The sequence below is a fragment of the Caloenas nicobarica genome, chromosome 10 (assembly GCF_036013445.1).
Source record: "Caloenas nicobarica isolate bCalNic1 chromosome 10, bCalNic1.hap1, whole genome shotgun sequence".
NCBI classification, from domain to species: domain Eukaryota; kingdom Metazoa; phylum Chordata; class Aves; order Columbiformes; family Columbidae; genus Caloenas; species Caloenas nicobarica.
In genome coordinates, this window is record NC_088254.1 from 20,178,278 (window position 1) to 20,198,301 (window position 20,024).

Sequence of the window (20,024 nt, forward strand, 5' to 3'; positions counted from 1 at the left end):
TGATCTTTTATTACTTGGGCCTGTTTGTTCACCTCTACTTGTTCAAACTTTCCCAAGAAATGAGGTTAAAAGAATTGTTCCGGATTTTCTGGACATTAAACAGAGAAATGTGAATTTGCTGATTCAGCAGGTGAATCCTCAGCTGAGCACTATTTCCATGCCAGATGTTCTAAGCTGAGGCCAGAAGACAACCCAACTTAAAGACATAAATTCTGACCAAATTATTAAGTTACCGGCTTATCTTTGGACACAGTCTCCTGTGGAGTAGAACGGGCTGAGATGGCTGATATGATTTTTGTTTTCTGCACCACCGCTCTCCAGAGTTTGCTGTTGGGGAGCAGCTGAGGTTGGCTTCACCCTCTTTCTCAACTTCCTATAATAGGTGCTTCTCTAAACATCTTTTCCACTTCTACAAGCAACAACTACTGAAGGAAGTTTAGCTCCTCGATCACTCCCTTTTTATGATCTACCATCTAATAAACCACAGGATTCACAGTGTCAACATACAGAATCCTTGTCCGACAGCCAAATATAAAGGATTAAAAAGAGGCCATGCTGAAATACGTTGGATTTTTATTTACACGGCATGATTTTTTAGGTTTCATTATTTTTTTCCACTATGGGTAACAGAGCATTTGCACCACTTTAAATGGCCTTGTTGAGACCTCCAAGTAGGTGACATTTACCCACTTTTTCATTCACAACTGTAGCACAAAACAGTCACAGCTGATCAGCCCACAGTCAGGAAACTATTAAATACAATTATATCACTTATACTTTGCTGCACTGTAACCATTACTCAAGCATGGGACAGAAGATCTAAAAATAAGACTGTATTTTTAGATACTTAAATACAGCTGTGACCACAGATCATCTTCACTGGCCCCTCAATTTTGCTGAACTGTGAATACAGCGCAAATCTAACTATGAAGTGGGATTCCCCATAATATATTGATTTTGTCAAAGCGGAGATGTTTCCCTCTAACACATGATGGCAAACCATGGTCTGTGCATTCTCAGGTCAGCTCAAAATTTCATCACCTCTCCCACAGCACTTGCCATTAAAATTTACAGCCATGAGCTGGATATACTGGATCACAGCTGGAGCACAATTCCTGCTGCATTTTCAGCGTGATGGTAAACACAGGGAAGATTTTCAGCGGTGAAAAGGTTCTGTTACATGCCCAATTCATATTTGCATTATGTGTAGCACAATCACAACTGAAAGGCTTAGAACTTGTGCTGAGGCAGTAGAAGTGGGAGAATTGTTAAATAAAACCCAACAACATTCCAAGGACTTAAACTGACTTTCAACCTATTGAGTGCACTTGGTGTAGCAAAATCCTTCCAGGACCAGATACCCAGCAAAATAGGCTAAGTATTATATTAGGTCATGTTACTAGATGGTTAACCAAAATTGGGAAAAAAAAAAAAAAAAAAAATCAAAATCAGTGCAGGTCAAGCTTCCTTCTTGGGTACAGGGAGGGTAAATTTTATACACACTTCCCAGTGCTGTTTTCTTGGTTATCACTAGTAAAATACCATCTCTATGTTATTTAAAACTTGCTCTCAAAATTGCATTTAGTCTTGGCAGCTGTAAGGCAAAGAAATGTAAAAGTACAGTAGGCAACTGTCCTTCATTTCCTTCCTTTACTCTTACATATCCTGTGTGCAACTGGAATGCTTCTATTTGATTATCCAGTGGAGCAAATGCTACAATGAATGCAATCATGCCGTATTACTCTACATATCTGCAGCCTATTGCACAGCTATGTACAGATGTTTTTACATAGTTTCGTTTTTTAGCTACAGGGTCTATAAAACAATAGAAACTATCTGAAATGTTTTCAAGCCAGCAAAGGATAAAGGGACTGTAAAGCAGTCAACTGGATAAAAGCCATCTATGTCTGACAGGAGGAGAAGAAAAGCCTCAGACTTTTCTCTATTCTAAATGTGTCAGCTTTCTTACACAATATGTGGCTGCAGTCTGTAGCAAACTGACCAGGCTGGGACGTGTAAACAGAGGTAAAAATAAAGACCCAGGCACTGGAAAAAAGAAACACAAACCTCTGGCCTGTTGAAGGGTGAATCATTATTTTACTGACCCGAAGAACTGGCTGCTGCCCAAAGCAGCTGAGCTTCCACTGGGAAGGGCTGGGAAGAGGTAGCGTTGCCACTGGGAAGGGCTGGGAAGAGGTAGCGTTGCCACTGGGAAGGGCTGGGAAGAGGCGCTGTGGCTTAGTCCCCAGCCAGCTCTGGCCTCTGGCATGTCCCTTCCCACCTCTAGGCTTCACTTCCTCACATGCTACAATAGGGATAACAGTTCCAATATCTTCGGTAAAGAGCTTTGCATCTTACTGAAGAGAAGTGCTATTTACAAATTCATTTCCTTCTCCTTCCAAGAAATTCTTTTTTGCAAATACAATAAAAACAAAACAAACCACAACAACAGAAACTCAGTGTATTGTCTAATAGCACAGGTCTGTCAGGGAGGCACCATGAGTTAATGGGTAAGGGACTGGACTGGAAGTCAGGATGTGAAAAAAATCTGTTTGCTGCTCTTGGATAACAAAGAATGAGCAAATGCTTTTCCCTGTCCACCTGAAATGAAAGTGTGTCATAGCAGAAAATCCTGCTTTCTGCTGCAGAGAATCTTGGGTTGGCATTTCTAGCACAGATAACAACAGCAAGAGATGGGTTATTTATAGCATACTGACAGCAGGTTTGACACTGTAGAAAACAAACACTTTCTCTTTCCACAGCCTGACATTATAAAAGAGAAAGAAGGGAGCAGGTTGAGCTATGAGAGCAGAAAAAATGATTTTATTTGTTTAATGTTCATTCTTGCGAGAATCCACTAGAGAAACAGATCCTCAGCAAGGGGAAGCGATGGAGCTGGGGCGTGAAGCCAGTGAAGCAGGGCAGAAAGCGCAGAAAATCTGCAGTCCACAAGTCTCCTTTTACACAGATGAGGCAACAGACAACAGCAGAAATACTATAAACCCCAAAAGCCAGAAACAGTCTGTCCACAGACCTAATCTAATGAGATTGTTCTGCTTGTGTCTGCCTCAAAGGCTTCTCAGCTTCACACACACAGTAGCAAGGAGCAGTTCCAGAGCTTTTTTTGACAGTTGTTTGGCAGCATGTGCTTTGCTGGACATCACTTGGGCTTCTGCCTTCAGCTTGTCTGTTTGCAAACACAATGGCCACTTTCACAGATTTCTTTAAGTCATGATTAAATGGTATTTAGCCTGAGCAAAGCCTTGGTTCTTCTTAGGCAGTGTCGCACAGATCACCTCTAATCTAGAAAATAATCAAGGCAGAAAACTTTCCAGGAGATAAAACTATAATTCAGAAGTTCTAGCATTCAAGTAAGCCAAAAACATAAGAACTGCCTGTTGTACAAAAGAAAAAGAAACATTAAAAGATTATGCTTCTGATTGATTTTTACTCTGTGCTAGCAGGCAAATTTATTGAATTGCTTCTGAGGGTCACTATTGCATAAATTCATTTGGAATTGTTAGTAAAAACAGCGATAATGAGTACTTTTCCCCACAATTATTGCATGTCAAAGCCCCAGATGTAGGAAGGGGGTGAGGGATAAAAAAGATGGGGAAAAGAACATCCTAGGCAGGTATCTGCCCTTTAAAGGTAGGAGACTGAAATCTCCAGGTGCTTTGTGTACATGTCTATATAATTTCACACAGACATAAACGGCCCTGGAGTGGAATGCAGTACATGTTTGCACCTGCACCAGTCAAACTGTTCAGTGATTTAGTGCATGAAGTGAGTTATGACACGAGGCTGAAATGAAAGAATAAAGTCAGAGTATCAGAATAAATATCTACAAAGTGATGGCAAATATTTTTTCTCATGACATACTCCTTTCAATAAAGGCAACGGGAGCAGAGTTACAAACCAATTTGAGACTAGGCTAGGATTTGGAGTCCTAGACGCTGGATGGGAAAGCACCATAACACAACTGTTGTAGCCAATGAGTTTTCTGAAGATGTCTTTCATTCCAAGAGTAATCAGCACCCACCTTGTGCAATGATGAGATGCGATGGCCTGAAGGATTTTACTAAGAAATACATTGCCTGGTAAAGGAATACTATGGTTAATTTCCACAGGATTTTTGACAGTTGTTCTCTTGTACTTATCAAAACACATTACTATGAACCATTAATAAAACCATGGGAGAAGGTGAAGTTTTCAAGCTAAGCTAAGCTTAAATATTCTGCACCAACTTTGGGGTAAGTAACAGTAAGGAACACAAAAAAGCCTGACTGGAGGGTGTGAGTGAGCAACAAGAAAAGCAAGAGTTAAAATCAGCAAAGACACCTTAACAAACAAAAGCAGGGTGGTAAGCTGATGAGAAGACTTTGGACATGCTGCCTTACAGTTGACAAAGACTATGTACGTATTTCAGCAAGCCAGCTTAAATATCTATGAACATTAATTACCAATAGCAGATTGATGGTAGAGGCAATGAAAGGCCAGGTACAGAGCAGGAAGAGTGTTATTCCTCCCCGCTGACAGTGTTTAGCTCCAAATTACTAAGAACAAGCCAGTTCCAAACACACAACAGCACTGTGAGGCCTATTGTTTTATCTTGTGGGATGGGTGCTTACTAAGCCGACAGACAGACAGATAAATAATTGGAAAATAAAAGTGCTTGAAACACATTTGGGGGCTACAAAAGGAGAATGATGCATGGAGGAGAACTAATAAGGACTGCTGGAGTTTTACGAAGAACCAAGTGTAGTAAACGTAGGGAAATTCCATGACCTCAGTGGGCAAGCCATGCGGTTAGCGTGATGGAAGACAGACCATCCAGGCCTCTCTGGGGAGAGCAGCCTCTTGGTGTCCAGGCCCAGCTGAACAAAGAGAAGATGCAGGAACAAAATTGAGCAAGAGCTTCTAAGAGCTCTGAACCACCACCACCAAATAGACCCTCAGCAAAAAGGCAAGAGAAGGGGGTTAATTATGTGAGCAACTGAGGGTCTGTGACGCTTCAGAGCTAGGGGCTGGAAACACAAGGAAGAGGGAACAATGACAAACATACAGAAAAACTGTCACTAACCCTCCCTCCACTAAATGCTTTCATTTATTTTAATTACATAAATCAATTCTTGACCCAAAGACATGAAACAGAGAGAAGATGAAGAAAAACTTTAGGTAACTAGAAATTCAGTCAATAGCACTCTCAAATTAATAAATTTTAAGAACAGAACAGACTGATCAATCACCTCTTTTCTACAAAAAGACCTTGCGATGGGACCTTACAAGCTCTGAACTAAGGACAGTATCCTGTGTCTGGCTACTGCATCTATTTCATAAAGACATTCGGTTTTCATCTAAGGAGACCAAGAATCCACCACTGCCTTTAGTATATGGAACAAATAAGGCAAACCCAAACAAGACTACTGAGTTGCAAAACAAACCCAAAGGCAAATGAAATTCAAATGCTCTACATTCTCTAACAACAAAAAGAGAAAATACATCTCTATAAAAATAATATCAGTACTTCACTTAACCAACTACACTGCACACATTGTAAGTTTTCATATAAACCAATGAGGAAGTTGATGTATTTAACGATAAATATGTAGCCTGGTAAAAGTGGCATGCCCAGCTTTTTTATTTTTCACAGACTGGATGGAGGGGAATAGATTGTGTATATATAGCCTTTGTTTGTATTTTCTGTTTTACTTGTCTTTCCAAATGCACACCAGTCAGCTTCACTGTGGCTTCTATTTGGTTTCATTTTCTCACAGACTATTGTTTCTTTGCAAGATTTTTAAATATTTCAGTGATTTTAAATGCTCAAATAGACAGCTTAAATAGATATGCCAACTGACTTTAAGAAAATACAAAGCACCATCCTCAGGATATCAGGATTTCCAAAGATGTCTCAGGTACCTCAAACCAACTAGTTTCTCTGGAAGAAAACTCAGGCAGTTTTTTGACAGAAGCCCGGAGTAGGTTTGCATGTCTCAGATAACACATAAAAACAGGACCAGGATCCTGATCCCACTGAAATCACTAACACAACTCTCACTGAGTCCAGTGTAAGCAGGATTTTCCTCTGGTCTTTAGCTGTGAGCACATGTGAACATGTGAAGCAGCCTGGCTGAAGCCACGTCCCTGAAACAAGACAGAAGGAAATGCGCCCACAGGCCACTGAAGTGAGGAAGAGCAAGGGTTACAGGAGCAGGAATTCCTGATTACTTGAGTGGCTGGGCTCATCCTAGTGCTTCTATTAAGATTTATGCAATCTTATATTACACTCCCTTGGCACAGAAATTTTTAGTGGGAATTTGGAAGAGGAGAGATTGCTAGCTGGTGAAAAGAAGTTGGAAGGCTGTTGTGAGTAGGGCGGGGCCTGAGAGATGGTAGCAATGAATATGCGCAAGAGCTCAGTTCTGCACTGTCTGGGCCGTGTAGCCCAGTATTTATTCCCTAGCAACCAAAACACAAGGGAAAAAGCCTTCCTGCACCGTACCATGGCTCCCTTCGGGTTCATAAAGCCAGCAGCCTGATTCTCCATTGTCCTACGCAACTACGAGCAACATTAAAATCTGCAATGCTACGAAGTCCCTTCCACAAACACCAAACCAACCTGACAGCGTGTCTTAAAGGGACATTTTAACCTAGAGTATGTTCACTTGAATGCACTAAAGTGTTTGATTCTGGTCTGAAGGACAGTCTCAGCAAGGCTTTTGCTAAAGCCAGGCACTGCTTCTCTAATGAATTGTTTTAAGCAGCAGGTATTTCTATTTATTCTGGCATCAAATAAAAACCCGCCCTGGAATATAAAGAAACATTCAACACGAACCACTATGGAAAATGTTTTTAATGTGAGAATTCCTTTTCTTTTCCACTCACAGCAAACCAGCTAGTCTTTTCCTTTTCCTTGGGGATTAATTCTCTGTTGTGACACTGTTCGGGGACTGGAATCAATACTACAAAGGGAGGAATATCTAAATGAACAGTATGCAGAACAGCCAGGACCGATCAGAACTGTTACTTGTTGTGGTCAGGCCATCTGACTGCACAAGCAAACGGGCATGGAAAAGGTAAAAAATGCGCAGTCCTTTATTCAGGCGTTTTACACAGAATATAAAGGGATCGAATCTACTTGGAGACATAGACCAAATATCTCATTTGCAAATCCTGGGCATATTTTGAAACACTTTTCTATGATAAACTCATAAGAAAAAGCAGACTATAGTTACAAAGTGAGGGAGAGTGGCTAATAGCACCACAATATGCAGCTTTCTGTGACAGCACTTCTCACCCATAGCTCTCTACATACTTCTGAAAGAAGGACTAAGATCTGAAAACACTGGTACAGCAGAACGGTGTCATCTGTACAGTCACCCAGCAGCGCAGGGGCAAACCCCAAACCTAATTTCCCCATTCACACATCAGCGTTTGGAAGACTCAAGAAAAAAAGATACAAATTACGGAAGGATTTATAATCTTCGGGACTCTCAGTAACTTATCTTTGAGCTCTTTAATTAAAGCCAGCTAGCAGATGGGAAGGTTTTTCACAAAACATTGATTCACTTGTGCAAATAGTCTGGAAAGCTATGCTTCTCAATCACCTCTGCTCCGATGCTTGGTTTTCTCCAGGCAGCTCTTCCTTCAGCTAAACTTGCCCATCTGCAGTACACACACTATACTCTGCTTGCTTTTCCCCAACATCAAGCCACAGAAAAGCACATGTGACTGCAGCAGTGGTAAAGAAATTTTTTAACCAGGGCAATTTAAGGATATTTAAGACACATTCTCATTTTGCATTTCCTAATTCTACACTGCCCCCACTTTCATTATTATAGCTGAATACAGGGAAGCTTCAGCTTGAATCTGGGGTAACATGTACACTGAGGAATTAAGGACAAGCTTTGCCTTGAAATATGCAGGATCATTCCTAACTAACCGTAAAGCTGCTTATTTGGCACTAACAGTGGAAATATTGAACGAAAGGGGCATTCTCGGTCTGCTTATGTCACAGAAAGGTTGGATTCTGACAACGTGCAAGGCTCCAAGCTGCAGCCTGATATTAATAGCGAGACATTAAACTCTCAATTTGGCTGGCTTAGAGGCAGCTCAATTGGAACAAAGATTTTTCTGCAGGAAACGGCAGATCTGGTTAGATTCACATCGCGGGAGATGAGCTTGCGGCAGCAGCCTGCAAGCTTTTTGACTGCTGTGTGACAAGGCTGCGTCACACAAAGAGAATCTTCCCTGCTCAAATTGCTGAGCAGATCGGAGATCCCACAACCAAGGCCGTTGAAACACAACTCTTGCAAATCTATCATACACAAATACATTGTTTTCCTTCTCTCCACCTCTTTTTGAATTCATTCATTCTTAGGGCTGACTTAGACAACCAAGCGGGGCAGTGAGCATTAACAAACTATTTCTTAAACAAATGTGGTTCTGTTTCTTGATGCAGCCAGTGGGGTATCACCCCACAAAGACATACCTACATATTTTCACCATTTCTGAGTTTGTTTCAGCCATTATGTAACCTTCCACACTGCCTTGGCAGCTAGACCAAGAAAATTGGAATGAAGTCCCCAGAGCAACTGGTTTCAGTGAGAGGCCCCTGCCAGAATACAAATATGAACCTCCTGCTGCTGTTTTCTCTCTGTGTCTGCATGGCAGGCAAAGATTCCAGACAGGTTTTTCAATACGGATCTTTTTGAGCACAAATGAACACCTCTTAGAAGCCATTTAAACTTCATAATCCCATTTCCGAAAAGTAGCTGGGCCTCAATACTTCCACCAGGGAAAGTTTTGCTTCTATATTTCTCACATTGTAAAGAAAATCAAGGCACTGTCACTAAAAAGCCCATTACCTAGAGCACTCTGAGTGCTCTTATTTCAGTACACATCATCTAACAGATTCTTTATAGTCTGTTAAACATGACTAAGCAACATTAGATTCTGGACTTCTATTGCATCATATACTCAAGGACATCACACTGCTTTATATGAGGACTTAAGCCATGCAATCTCCTGTAGCTTTGCACTCAAAATCCTCATTTCATACAGGTAGACAGAAGCATTCAGAATGTGACTTGCCAAATGTCACACAATGAGTCAACGCCAGAGCTGGGAATAGAAATCAGGAGTCTAGAGTCCAGATTCTCTACCTTATATAGAGCAGCAGCCTCAGTCTCCTAGTTTAGAAGAGTGCCTGCTCACCAGAAAGATGTTTCTTTCTTTACAGGATGGCAACTTCATCCATAAGCAGGTATAAAAACATATATGCCTCTGCCGAGATCACGTTCTTCATATATAAAAGCAAACTACAAGGCAAGAAATGAAAGCAAGTTTTAGAGTTTTAGAGAACTTTGGGGAGTTCTATGACCTCAGCATCACTGTCAAGACCAAATGCAATGTCACTCTTTGGACTAGCTTCTCACTTTCACAGGCTGCCTTGATGATTTGGAGGGGACTTTCACCTGATCAGTCTCCACAACACAGAGAGGGAAGGACCTGCAGGTAATCTCAGAGCTCCTGCTGAAGGCACTTTCCCCCATGTTCTTCATCACCCACTATTGTCAGCACAGCAAGCCCTAGTCTGTGAGTGTCTCTCTGAACACTGGAGTGTAACACTAGCTGAAAACAGCATCCACTCCAAGTTTACATAGAATGTAGGATAAGGGGCTGCTTGACATTAAGGCAAGTCTTAAAAATCATGCAGTCATCATAGAGAGGATGTCGAGCTACGCCTCCAAACACTGCTGCTACTGTGGTGATTAAAAAAAAAAAATACCAGAAGGATACTGTGAAGGTTACCACTAAGTTGAATAAATAAATAGACAAAGTATTCAAAGTGGAGGATGTAAGGACCCTGTGTATCCAGGGTTTGGATAAGATTAAAAGCAGTTAGGAAGTAGGAGGCAAAAAAGAAGATTTAGCTTGGCATTCCTACAATGAAGTATTCTCTGGTGTCTGAGCGCCAGTTTGATCTGGGAGTGTTACACCAGTTCTTACAATGGGAAATACTTTTATTAGTTAGCAAATTCTTGGTTTAGGTGAGAGAGCACTGAAAGGAACATTATGCAGACACACCAAAAGACAGTTTCTTAATCTCCAATTATCTAATTCTACACCTGCTCCAAAGAAGTAGAAATACTTAAGATTACTTCCTGAACACAGAGACCTCCAGTGCTTAGAAGTGGTTAATATTTAACAGCTTATTTATAGTTCATATGCTGCTCAACTAATCCATATTTGCACCACAGAGGTATACAGAACAGCAAAAGCAACGTGACAGCAAACCAAAGAATGAAAGATTGCCCAGAAAGCTCCTCTTGGCAAAGAGTCGGCTACCAAAATACTCTCCCCTACTTCTTTGACTTACCCACAGTGTCACAAGGCTCGTCTTTGTGTACGCAGAAATCTGTCCTAGAAAGAAAAACAGAACAGAAGTGAAATGTATCCTGTGCCTCCAGACTGCAGGCTAGGAAAAAGCAGTGATGCATGACTCACATATCATGGGTGTTGAGGTTTAGGGGTTTTTTTTAAAACTGCTGTGCAGTCTACATGACAACACAGATAGCATTGATTGCTACTGCAAGCTTATAAGCAATTGTGTGAATCAGCTCCATATACTACAGTCAAAATTAAGAGATTTAAGATTTAGCACGTAAAAGAGTACTGCCTCACTCTATGATGTCAGGCTTCAGCAATTGGATTAAACTGGAACATCTTATTTTCACAAGAGAACTGTAACAAAAAGGAGCAGTCACCCCATGATGCAACAGCACCATCAAAAGTGAGAGGAGGAGATAATGTGGGGACGCTGCCTGGAGATGCAGAACTGATCACCTACACTCAAATTCTCAGTTCTTCCATTTTTTTCTTCTTCTACTGGAATAGAAAAGGACAAGAAAGAAGCAGGACTAAACAGAGAAAGACAGATGTTGACATGGAAGTAGAATATCAGTTTTTGCCAGGTAACTGCTAGGTGAATTGGCTTCAGCTAAACTTATTACAATGAGATTTGCTATTTTATTATTTGAATCCAACACAGAGAGGCTCAAGAGACTTCATTTGGTCTCTGTTACTCCTCCACATCTCATCCAGCCTCCCCAGATCTCATCAAGGCAAGAAGAGATAATACATATTCCACTGGCACCCACAAATCAACCAGGGATCCACAGAGCTGCATTAAACAAGCACAGACTAAAAAGCCTTGAAGTTTACATCTAAGTGATGTGAGAAGATTTTGTAAATGAGATTCCTCATGACAGAAAAACAAGTGTGGAAAGAAAAGGTTTTTTATAACTGCATTAATGGTTTGAATACATTTCAATAAGCACTTAGACCTAAACTTCAGGAGCCATCCTCACCAGACCTGCTTTGCAGTGCTGGCTGCCACGAAGAGGAACTGGAGAAAAAGCATCACATGTGCTAAACCATTGCAGAAGTTCCTTAACCCAAGGGAAGCCGAGGAACCATAATCTCTATCATTATGGCTTTCCTCACCCTGTGGGGAGGCTAGTGAGGGAATCATATTAATACCTTTGGAGTGTGTCATTCAAAATGCCTGAGTCCCTGATGGGATTTTGCGTTTAAGAGCTTGGCAGGAGGAAGATTAAAATTACTTAGAGAAAGATAACTATTTTAAAAAAATACTTAGAGAAAGATTAAAAACATTTCTTTTCTTGAAGAAAAATATGAAATTAGGGTTTATAGAAAAAGGGATTTAAGGCCCAGGACTGTGGCTGTTGAACCCAAACCCTTCACACCAAACTCCCTTGAAAGTCACAAATCAAGTTGTCAGGGACTTGGAAGAAAAGAAACAACAGCTATTACCAGCCCTTGTTAAGTAGACATTGAAAACTAACCATGCTTCAATGCAGAAAAAACACAACAACCAAAGTGTTAAAAAAATCAGATAGAAACAAAACAAAATCAGAAGCTACGACCACACACCGGCCCCAGCTTTCATTTTTCACCACAGCCTTACTGTGTCTCGACACCTTGGCATTCCAGCCTTTCCAAAGAAGACTAATGACTGTCTCCTGACAGAGCTGGCACAAGCACGCCTGCTTGAGTTCCCAGAGCCAACTCGACGGAGGTTTATTTAAGGACTTATTATGTTATATAAACTGGTAAATCAAACAGATGCTTTTCTTGTGACAACAGATAGCTGAACTATTAGTAGATGGCAGGAGGCCATTGCTAGAAAAGCATCTCTCTTCAGGGGCTGGCCAGCTCTGCAAATAAAGCGAGTTTGCTCCTTGTGCTCTGTGTTCTGCACTGAAAGGTGCCTGATGCTTTCAGGCAGGTCCCTGGAGAAATTGCCACCATGCCATGAAGTGAGGGGTCTTGTAGAATAAACGATCCAGCACAACTTGTAGACTCTCCTATAGAGGCAGAACAATCCTGGTCTGTAAAGAGAGTGCTGGGATGCTGTCTGCTCAGCTAAGGACTTGAAACAGGTCAGCAAGAAGGGAACGTAGCTGCCCAGTTCACTGCATGCGGGCCTACAAGTATGAAGCCTCCTCAGCCCATCCTTTAAAGTGCCATAAACATAAGCCCAAGAGATGCCATCCTCCCGTTCAAAGATCTTGTACCAAAATTCTGGGCTTTAAGTCATCCGGACCCATTGTAAACATTTTACCCCAAAACTCTGTGGCCAAACAGAAAAGCACATCCAAAACTCTAGTCACAAATGAGCCTGGTGAGTCTCAGTCTTCTTCCAAACACAAGCAGCCACCTGTCACAGTTTAACCCAAGCTGGCAATACAACCACCATAGCCACTCACTCACCCCCTTCCCCTCCCTCCCCAATAGCAGAGAGAATCAAAAGGGAAAGGAGAAGCTTGGATTGAGGTAAGCACCGTTTAATAAAATAACAAAATACTAATACACTACTAGTAAATATATATAAAACAGAAATAAAAGATACCCAAGGCGATTCCTCACGAAACTCCGTCTACACTAAGTGGCCAGTCCCAGGAAGCGGCACTCTGGTTCCAAACAGAGAAAAAAAGAAGAAAATGGCAGAAAGGCTCAGAGGCCTCTGCAAAATGGCAAAAAGGCCAAACTAAACATCCCAAACCAAAATTCCCCCGGCTCTGGCAAAAAAGAGTGAAAAAAAAAAAATGCACGCAAGAAAAAACACCCAAGAGCCAGAGCGCCTGAGAGAGAGAGCAGAAGATTCCCCCCCCTCCTTAAATATGAAGCATGATGCTAATGGGATGGAATACTCTTATTGATCAGTCTGGATGTCAGTCAAGCTCTGCCCCATCTGTGCTCCCCTTCCTCAAGGCCTCACACCTGTGGGCAGAGCACTCAGAATGTCCTTGTTTCTCAGACCAGAGCAATTAAAAACATTAACTCTGTGCTGGGGTGTTATCTCTTGTTCTCAAACTAAGTCCAAATAATGACTGTGCTAGCTATGAAAAAGAAAGGTTTCTAACTGCATGAAGAAAATTAACTCATTTTTAGTGAAACCAGCACACCACCCCATCACAAAACCCACATACTGAAACTCCTACAGTCCTTTCCTGGCAACCACAGGGGAGCCAAAGACTGAAAAGCTGTTAAGGAAGATCTACCTCACCTGTGGGTCAGTCACATCTGTAACTAAGGTGGCCCTGAAACTGATCTGCTTTTAAAAAGGTTTCAGTCACAGGTGTCTCTCTCGAGCATTTTTGAGCCTGACTGCATCTATTTTTTTTTTAAGTGAGAGCTTGACATGAATGATACTATAATGATGCCACAAAGTTATAAAAAAGATATATTCATTGCATGTGCAGAGGTCTCTTATCACAGAGACATAGTTTTGTTAGCAGAATCTTTTATGGAGCTACACCGGAATAAAACTCTTGGTCCAGGAGCTGCAGTTCAAATCCAAGACCCGACCTTATCACACTAAGTCTTGGGTATTATATTGAAATCACACGCTGTAGCTGTGAAGCAAATTTACTCTTCACTTTTAGCCACTAACTGAATCAAGCAGGACATGTTCTCATATTCTAGGGACCTGTGAAATTCTCAGTCATTATCACTTATAGTACTGTACAGAATGTTTCCATTAGCAGACTAAATTCTAAAAAAAATGACAACAAGTCAGTTGGTTTTTTCAATAAAAATAGCCAGAAAAGAAATGCTCAGAACTCCTCCTACAGTCACTCTTCCATCTGGCTCACATGAACTGGAAAAAAATACCTAACTGTGCTAAGCTAAATTCTGCAATTCAAGTCCTTCCTGTAAGAAAGAAGGACAGTAGTTGAACTGTGCAACATGAATAAGTAGTATTCTGTTTAGTTGAACTGTGCAACATGAATAAGTAGTAGTCTGTTTAACGGCCACTTCCCAGCATCCTTCAAATGACATCTTTTGACCAGTTTAACCCTGCAGGGTCATAAAGCTAAAGGACAGAGGAAACTGTATGGTGAAAAATCTGCCAGAAAAAACTTTGCACATCCATATATACATTTAGTAGCACTACATGCCCAGTTTCCTCCATGCACATTGAATTGCTTCATTTGAGAAGGCAAAGGGCTGGAGAAATGTGGAAGGGAGACGCAGGCTGCAAATGGAATAACTACACCAGTACGTCAGGAAAAAAAAAAACCAAACCAACAAGTCTCTGCTTAATGATGGCTCTGAATTCTGTTCCTATCAGTGTTGTGTCATTCTCCACTCTGCTATCACATCACCTGTAGTCTAACAAGTGACCCAAATGCCAGGAGGTGGGAGGACATCAAAATGTCTGAAGATATCCTAGGGAATGCAAAAGACAGAAGAACAAGACGGGGAACGTGTTTCAAATGAGACATGCATCCAAGATCACCAAAATACAGATTCTGCAGACAGAAGTTATGCTGGTCAGCTGCCCATTAAAATATGAAGTACTTTATCCATAGATAGCTGAGATTTGAATTTCTGCAAGTTCAAAAACACAATTTGAACAAGAAAAATCTGATGATTAATAGAGACCACAACACTATACTCAGACGTTCAGGGCTGTAACAGATTATTCCCACTGTCTCATTTATTTACTGAACTGGGCAATGGTACATCTTATTTCACAGGCATAATATGTGTCTTACCTGGAACTCAATTGGGTGGATACTATTAAAACCCCACGGAAGGGATATTTGCCACCTAGGTCATCTACTTTTGCATAGAAATGAATATACGGTGAACATCAGTTAGAGGTAAAGTTTGGAAAAGCAATCGTGCCTTGGTGTTTCATATGAACACAGCCAGATTGGAACCAGAGGGATTACTTCAGAGGTTGACCCCAAAGAATCTGTTTCTAGTCCTAAAGCAGCTGCAGCTGCTGAAAATTCAGCTTCTGCTTTTTCTGGCACTATCATTTGTGCTGGACATGGTGTTGCTCCCATATCCTCTACCACTGGTCCATCTGTACAGTCTGGGGAGGGTCCAGGGACACACACAAACACACACACACACTTCCGAAGCCAAGAGTAGAGAAGCTCACTTCCGTGACGCAGGAGTCGGGCTGCTGGGCCAGAATTCTTCCAAGCAATGCGGCATCCTCTACGCGGCAGGAGCAGAATGGGTTAAGGATGACAAGACACAGCAAGAAGGAAGGAAAAAGACTGCAAGTACACACTGCTGGCCTATCAAACAAGAAAAACGCTGCTCTTTTGCACAGCTCCCTGGCCTGAACTTTCTCGCAAAATCTGAATCTGGTCTCTAACCCAAGCAAACCGGTACTTCTCCACCTATTCTAGCTGCGAAACCCTGCAAATTTATTGAAAAATTCTTCCCACAAACTCTTCCTGCAATTCTTCCTCAGATGGCTGAGTCCAACTCAGCCTGACATTATGCATTTAATTTTATAAACTGCAGAGAGACTGCACAGATGAAATGCTCTGCTCATTCCCCCCGTCTCGTGCTTAGAGCCCATCAGAAGAGATTCTGTATGCCTCGCTTGTCATGCAGGACAACTGGATGCCCAGATGAGTTTAACAAAAATGTTAGTTATTTATTTAGGCCCTGATCCAATGAAGCACATGCTTAACTATAACCAGGATGTGCAGCCCATTGACTTCAAAGGAACTATTCACCCTGTCTAAAACGTTAAGTATCTGCTTAAGTGCTTGGTTGGACTACACTGAATACAGAGAAGAGAGAAGGATTTGGGGGAATTGCACACATGTCTGCAAAGGTGCATTCTTAGGAACTTTGCTGGCCCCATGCCCTGCTCACTAGCTGTTTGACTGAACGCTCACCAAAATCCCATGGATAGCTTGCAATGTGACTGTTAGACAAGACATCATTATGATCAGAATGGCAGTTTACGCAAAAACATGTATTTCTACTTGCATTGCTGGCAGAGAAAAAAAGGTGAAAGAAGTGAGTGATATTGAATTGCAGTACAGACATTTCCTGTCTCAAACTGGAGAGGAAGGGGGTAGGAAATAGTGTTTTTCTAGCACATACAGCATTCTTCTTACACTATATTTTTATGCTCACTTTAATTATCCAGAGATCATTTCTACAATGATGCATTCTTCGTTTATACCTTAAAGTATGCAATCAACTTAAAAGACTGCAGATATGCTACTCAGAATTTATGGTGACTGTAAGGAACTTGGGACTTGCATTGTATTGTGACGCTGAGCTCCGGCAGTAAAGTTAAAAAGACTACAGGTTAGTGGGGACAATACCCTTTTGCTTTCTTTATCTGGACCATACCCTGATGCATTCGATACATCAATAGTTACAGAGCTGTGAGCTGCAAGGAATTTTGCTCAAATATTCATACACAGATTATTTCACATCTGAAATAAATGCATTGGTTTTCAAACATACAAACAAACTAAGAATGACAGCCCTCCTCTATCTCAGCTGTCATACAGGGGAAGTGTTAAAGTGGTTATTTCCTGGGGCAAAGAGAGAGAAAATTAATTTAGTTTATTGTATTCATCTCTCATTTCCTTTAGGAGATAACTCCCTCACCACCTCCCCACTACTGACACACTGTCTGCTCAGCAGGTACGAAGTGTCTCTCAGCCCATTCAGTTGATTCGTACCTAATTACACACAGAGCACTTGTTCTCAGCTGTGTTCTCACCTCCACAGCTTCTTTCTTCTAGGAAGAAGAGCTGACGCTCCAAAACCTCACCTGTTTTTTCCACTTATACCAGCTGGTGTGAGGAAAAATTATCACCTGTGCTAGAGCCATGTCTTGCCTACCACAACGCTCTGGTTCATGAGGAGAGATGCTTTTGCACAACCTTGTTAATTATACACAGAAACAAGACAAATCACTTTCATCTGAGCCATTTGAACTGCATGTAGATAGCAAATGTATCAGCAGCAACAGATCTTTTTCTTGGATTACTGCTGGACCAGATAACCCCATCACTGACTATGGGCCATTATTGGTTGAAGTAAAGTGATAAACCAGACCTCACTATACCTGGTTACAAAAACAGCAGCATCCACAGGAGGGGTGTCATCCCTTGCGCCAGGTACCTGGTTATTGCCAAGGTATTTTGCCCCACCATATTCTTCATTTTGCCATTGACAAAAGCTCTCCAGAGATCTCTCTCCATGATGCCCAATAGATAACTTCGCCTTTTGGGGAAAAAAAAGAAAAAAGAGATACAAAAGTATCAGTCACAGTCTTTACATAAAGCATTAGACCTCTGATGAATAATGAGATGCTCAAAGATACAGATGCAACAGAACAAAATGTGCAAACCAGCTTCATCTGAGCAGGTGAACCGTGGACTTTGGAATTCAAGGTGACTTGTGTCATTTGATCTACAGAACAAACTCCATCAGCTGGCAGCACTCATAAGCTAATACAGCACAATATTCAAAAGTCTTATAAGTCTGGAAGTTATTTATTTGATACCAGAGCCATATGATTTTAGTCTTTGTAACAATTAACTCCTGAGACTGGATAAATAAAAGGACGACAGTTCCTTTCACTCCCATAGCTCCCTATATTTCCCACCTTTCATACTGCCTGGTGAAGCGTGGCAGGTATTATTCACAATTTGTGACTGTGTGGCCTGACATGCCCCACTTCCCCCTCCCGCCCCAGCACAGGAGGATGCTGCTCTGCGCACAAAACCACCACAGTGTGATTATGGCAGCAGGGCCAAAACGAGTCAGAACTCACAGGACGGCTCCGAAGCAGGACTAGTTTGGTGACTCGAATGTTGATTTTAATTCCGAGACTTTGATGTTGAAACATGTTGTACACCTGTCAAAATGCAAAGAAAACATCCAGAGTATATCAGTAACAATGACAAGACCTAGTAATAGTTGAAGGAGCTAATTGTGACTAAAGTTAGACATTTGGCCTTCAAAAAACTGACCCAAACCAAACCCAAATGAGTTGTGCTACTGCTCTCAATAAAATAAAGAATTTTTAAGAGCTACTATGTTCTACCATTCTAACAGTTCTACATACTACATTGTAGCTAAAAACACTTGCAAAACCACAGTAGGTTTGCTCCTACCATACTACCCTGGGCTTTACCACCTGACCAATTCGTCACAGACTAATCTGAGCAAGATTCAGCGTTCAGGGACAAAAAACATTAAAAAAAAAAAAGCTAGTTGCAGAAAGAAAAATACTTTTAACTGGAATGAACAAGAGAAACAACAAAGGAGAGAAATGTTCCAAAGGAACACTAAACATAAACCAAAGTCTGAGGAACATGGACAGACGTTATGAAGCATCCAACTAACATGGATCTTCAGCATTTAAATATCAGAGATATCTGAATGCAAGATGAAATAATGGTGTGTTTTAGACTTCAGGAAATAGAATGGAAAAGCAATTTCCCTCTGTTATTTTCATATCTTATATAAGAGAATAGTAATAAGGCAGCACATAATGACACAAGCCTCAGAAATACAAAAATAGCACCGGAAACTACCTTAGTACTTTCTCCAGATTTTGCATTCCAGCTCAGATACTTCACCTCATTTTTATATGTTAGAACATAACATCTTAATTGATGCCAGAATTTTATTCCACTCATTTCTGTGTACAAATGTTTTAACTGGACTATATCAAAAAGGTGACGGAGAGGTTTATTTTAAGAAGGTGTAAAATACTGCATAATAACATTTGGATGAATAGTGTATTCCCTATTCAGTTAAAAAAATAAAACCAAGACCACTGAAGAAAGACTCTTGACGAATGGGAGGCAGGATTTGGCCCCAGGTAAGCTATATTCCTTACTCACATCTCATTTGGCTAGAAATATCACACAGGTTCAGTTAACTTCCTACAACAAACCCCAGACATGAACACATTTTGGATATTATGTTTTCAACGCTTGGTATTTTTCATATTTGTGCAAATACTCAGGAATGTGCTCAGTGTAAGAGTGTTCTTAAAGCTTTTTAGTGTTTGGGGTTGGATTTAAGCACACGCATAAATGTTTCCTATAATTTAGGCGCAGATTGCAAGACAGACGCTACTCAGTATTTGACCCACTGACCTTCACTATGAGCACAATAAGCCATTTATCTTCCCTGCGGCTGCTATACAAATGCATACAAGTGCTCCTACTATTTGCTTAGCTCAGGGGTGTGTCGGCACAGTCGCTACGGCCTCTCACTATATACCTGGGGGGATAAACTTGACACTTGCAGAGAAGGGCTCTGACAGTTGACCTGTGTGCAAAAGGAGACCTGGACATTCAGCTGAGAAGGTCAATGGGGCATCATGCTGATCAAGTCAGTCTCTCATGGACCATTACAGAGGCTAACAACCATCTGCCGGTGATAGATGCCTTTGATTTCCCCAGCTCACTGCTAGCTCTGGCCATCCCATAAAGTTTCTGCTCATAAAATGAGTACAGCGAACAGGTTCTTATCATTAAGCCTAACGGATAGTGGTCCTTGCCCTTCCATCAGAGCAGACAAGCTGCCTCCAGAGCCAGCACAGAGAGATCCAAACATCACCGACTTCAAAAGGTGGCTCTCACTGGCAAAACTTGCATAGCAAGAACCCGAGTTTAGCCTGTCATTTTGAAGGC

The 20,024-nt window shown here is 41.3% G+C and overlaps 1 protein-coding gene across 2 annotated transcripts in view; it reads right to left on the reverse strand.

Moving 5' to 3' along the window:
- ADAMTS17 (ADAM metallopeptidase with thrombospondin type 1 motif 17) overlaps window positions 1-20,024 on the reverse strand; it is a 183,542-nt gene that overhangs the window by 128,836 nt on the left and 34,682 nt on the right. For both annotated transcript variants that reach the window (XM_065641941.1, XM_065641942.1), the window contains exons 5-7: window positions 18,149-18,232; window positions 17,438-17,595; window positions 10,385-10,428 (exon numbers count right to left, since the gene is read on the reverse strand). In XM_065641941.1, the coding sequence (XP_065498013.1) occupies window positions 10,385-10,428; window positions 17,438-17,595; window positions 18,149-18,232 (286 nt within the window). The remainder of the gene's footprint in view (window positions 1-10,384; window positions 10,429-17,437; window positions 17,596-18,148; window positions 18,233-20,024) is intronic.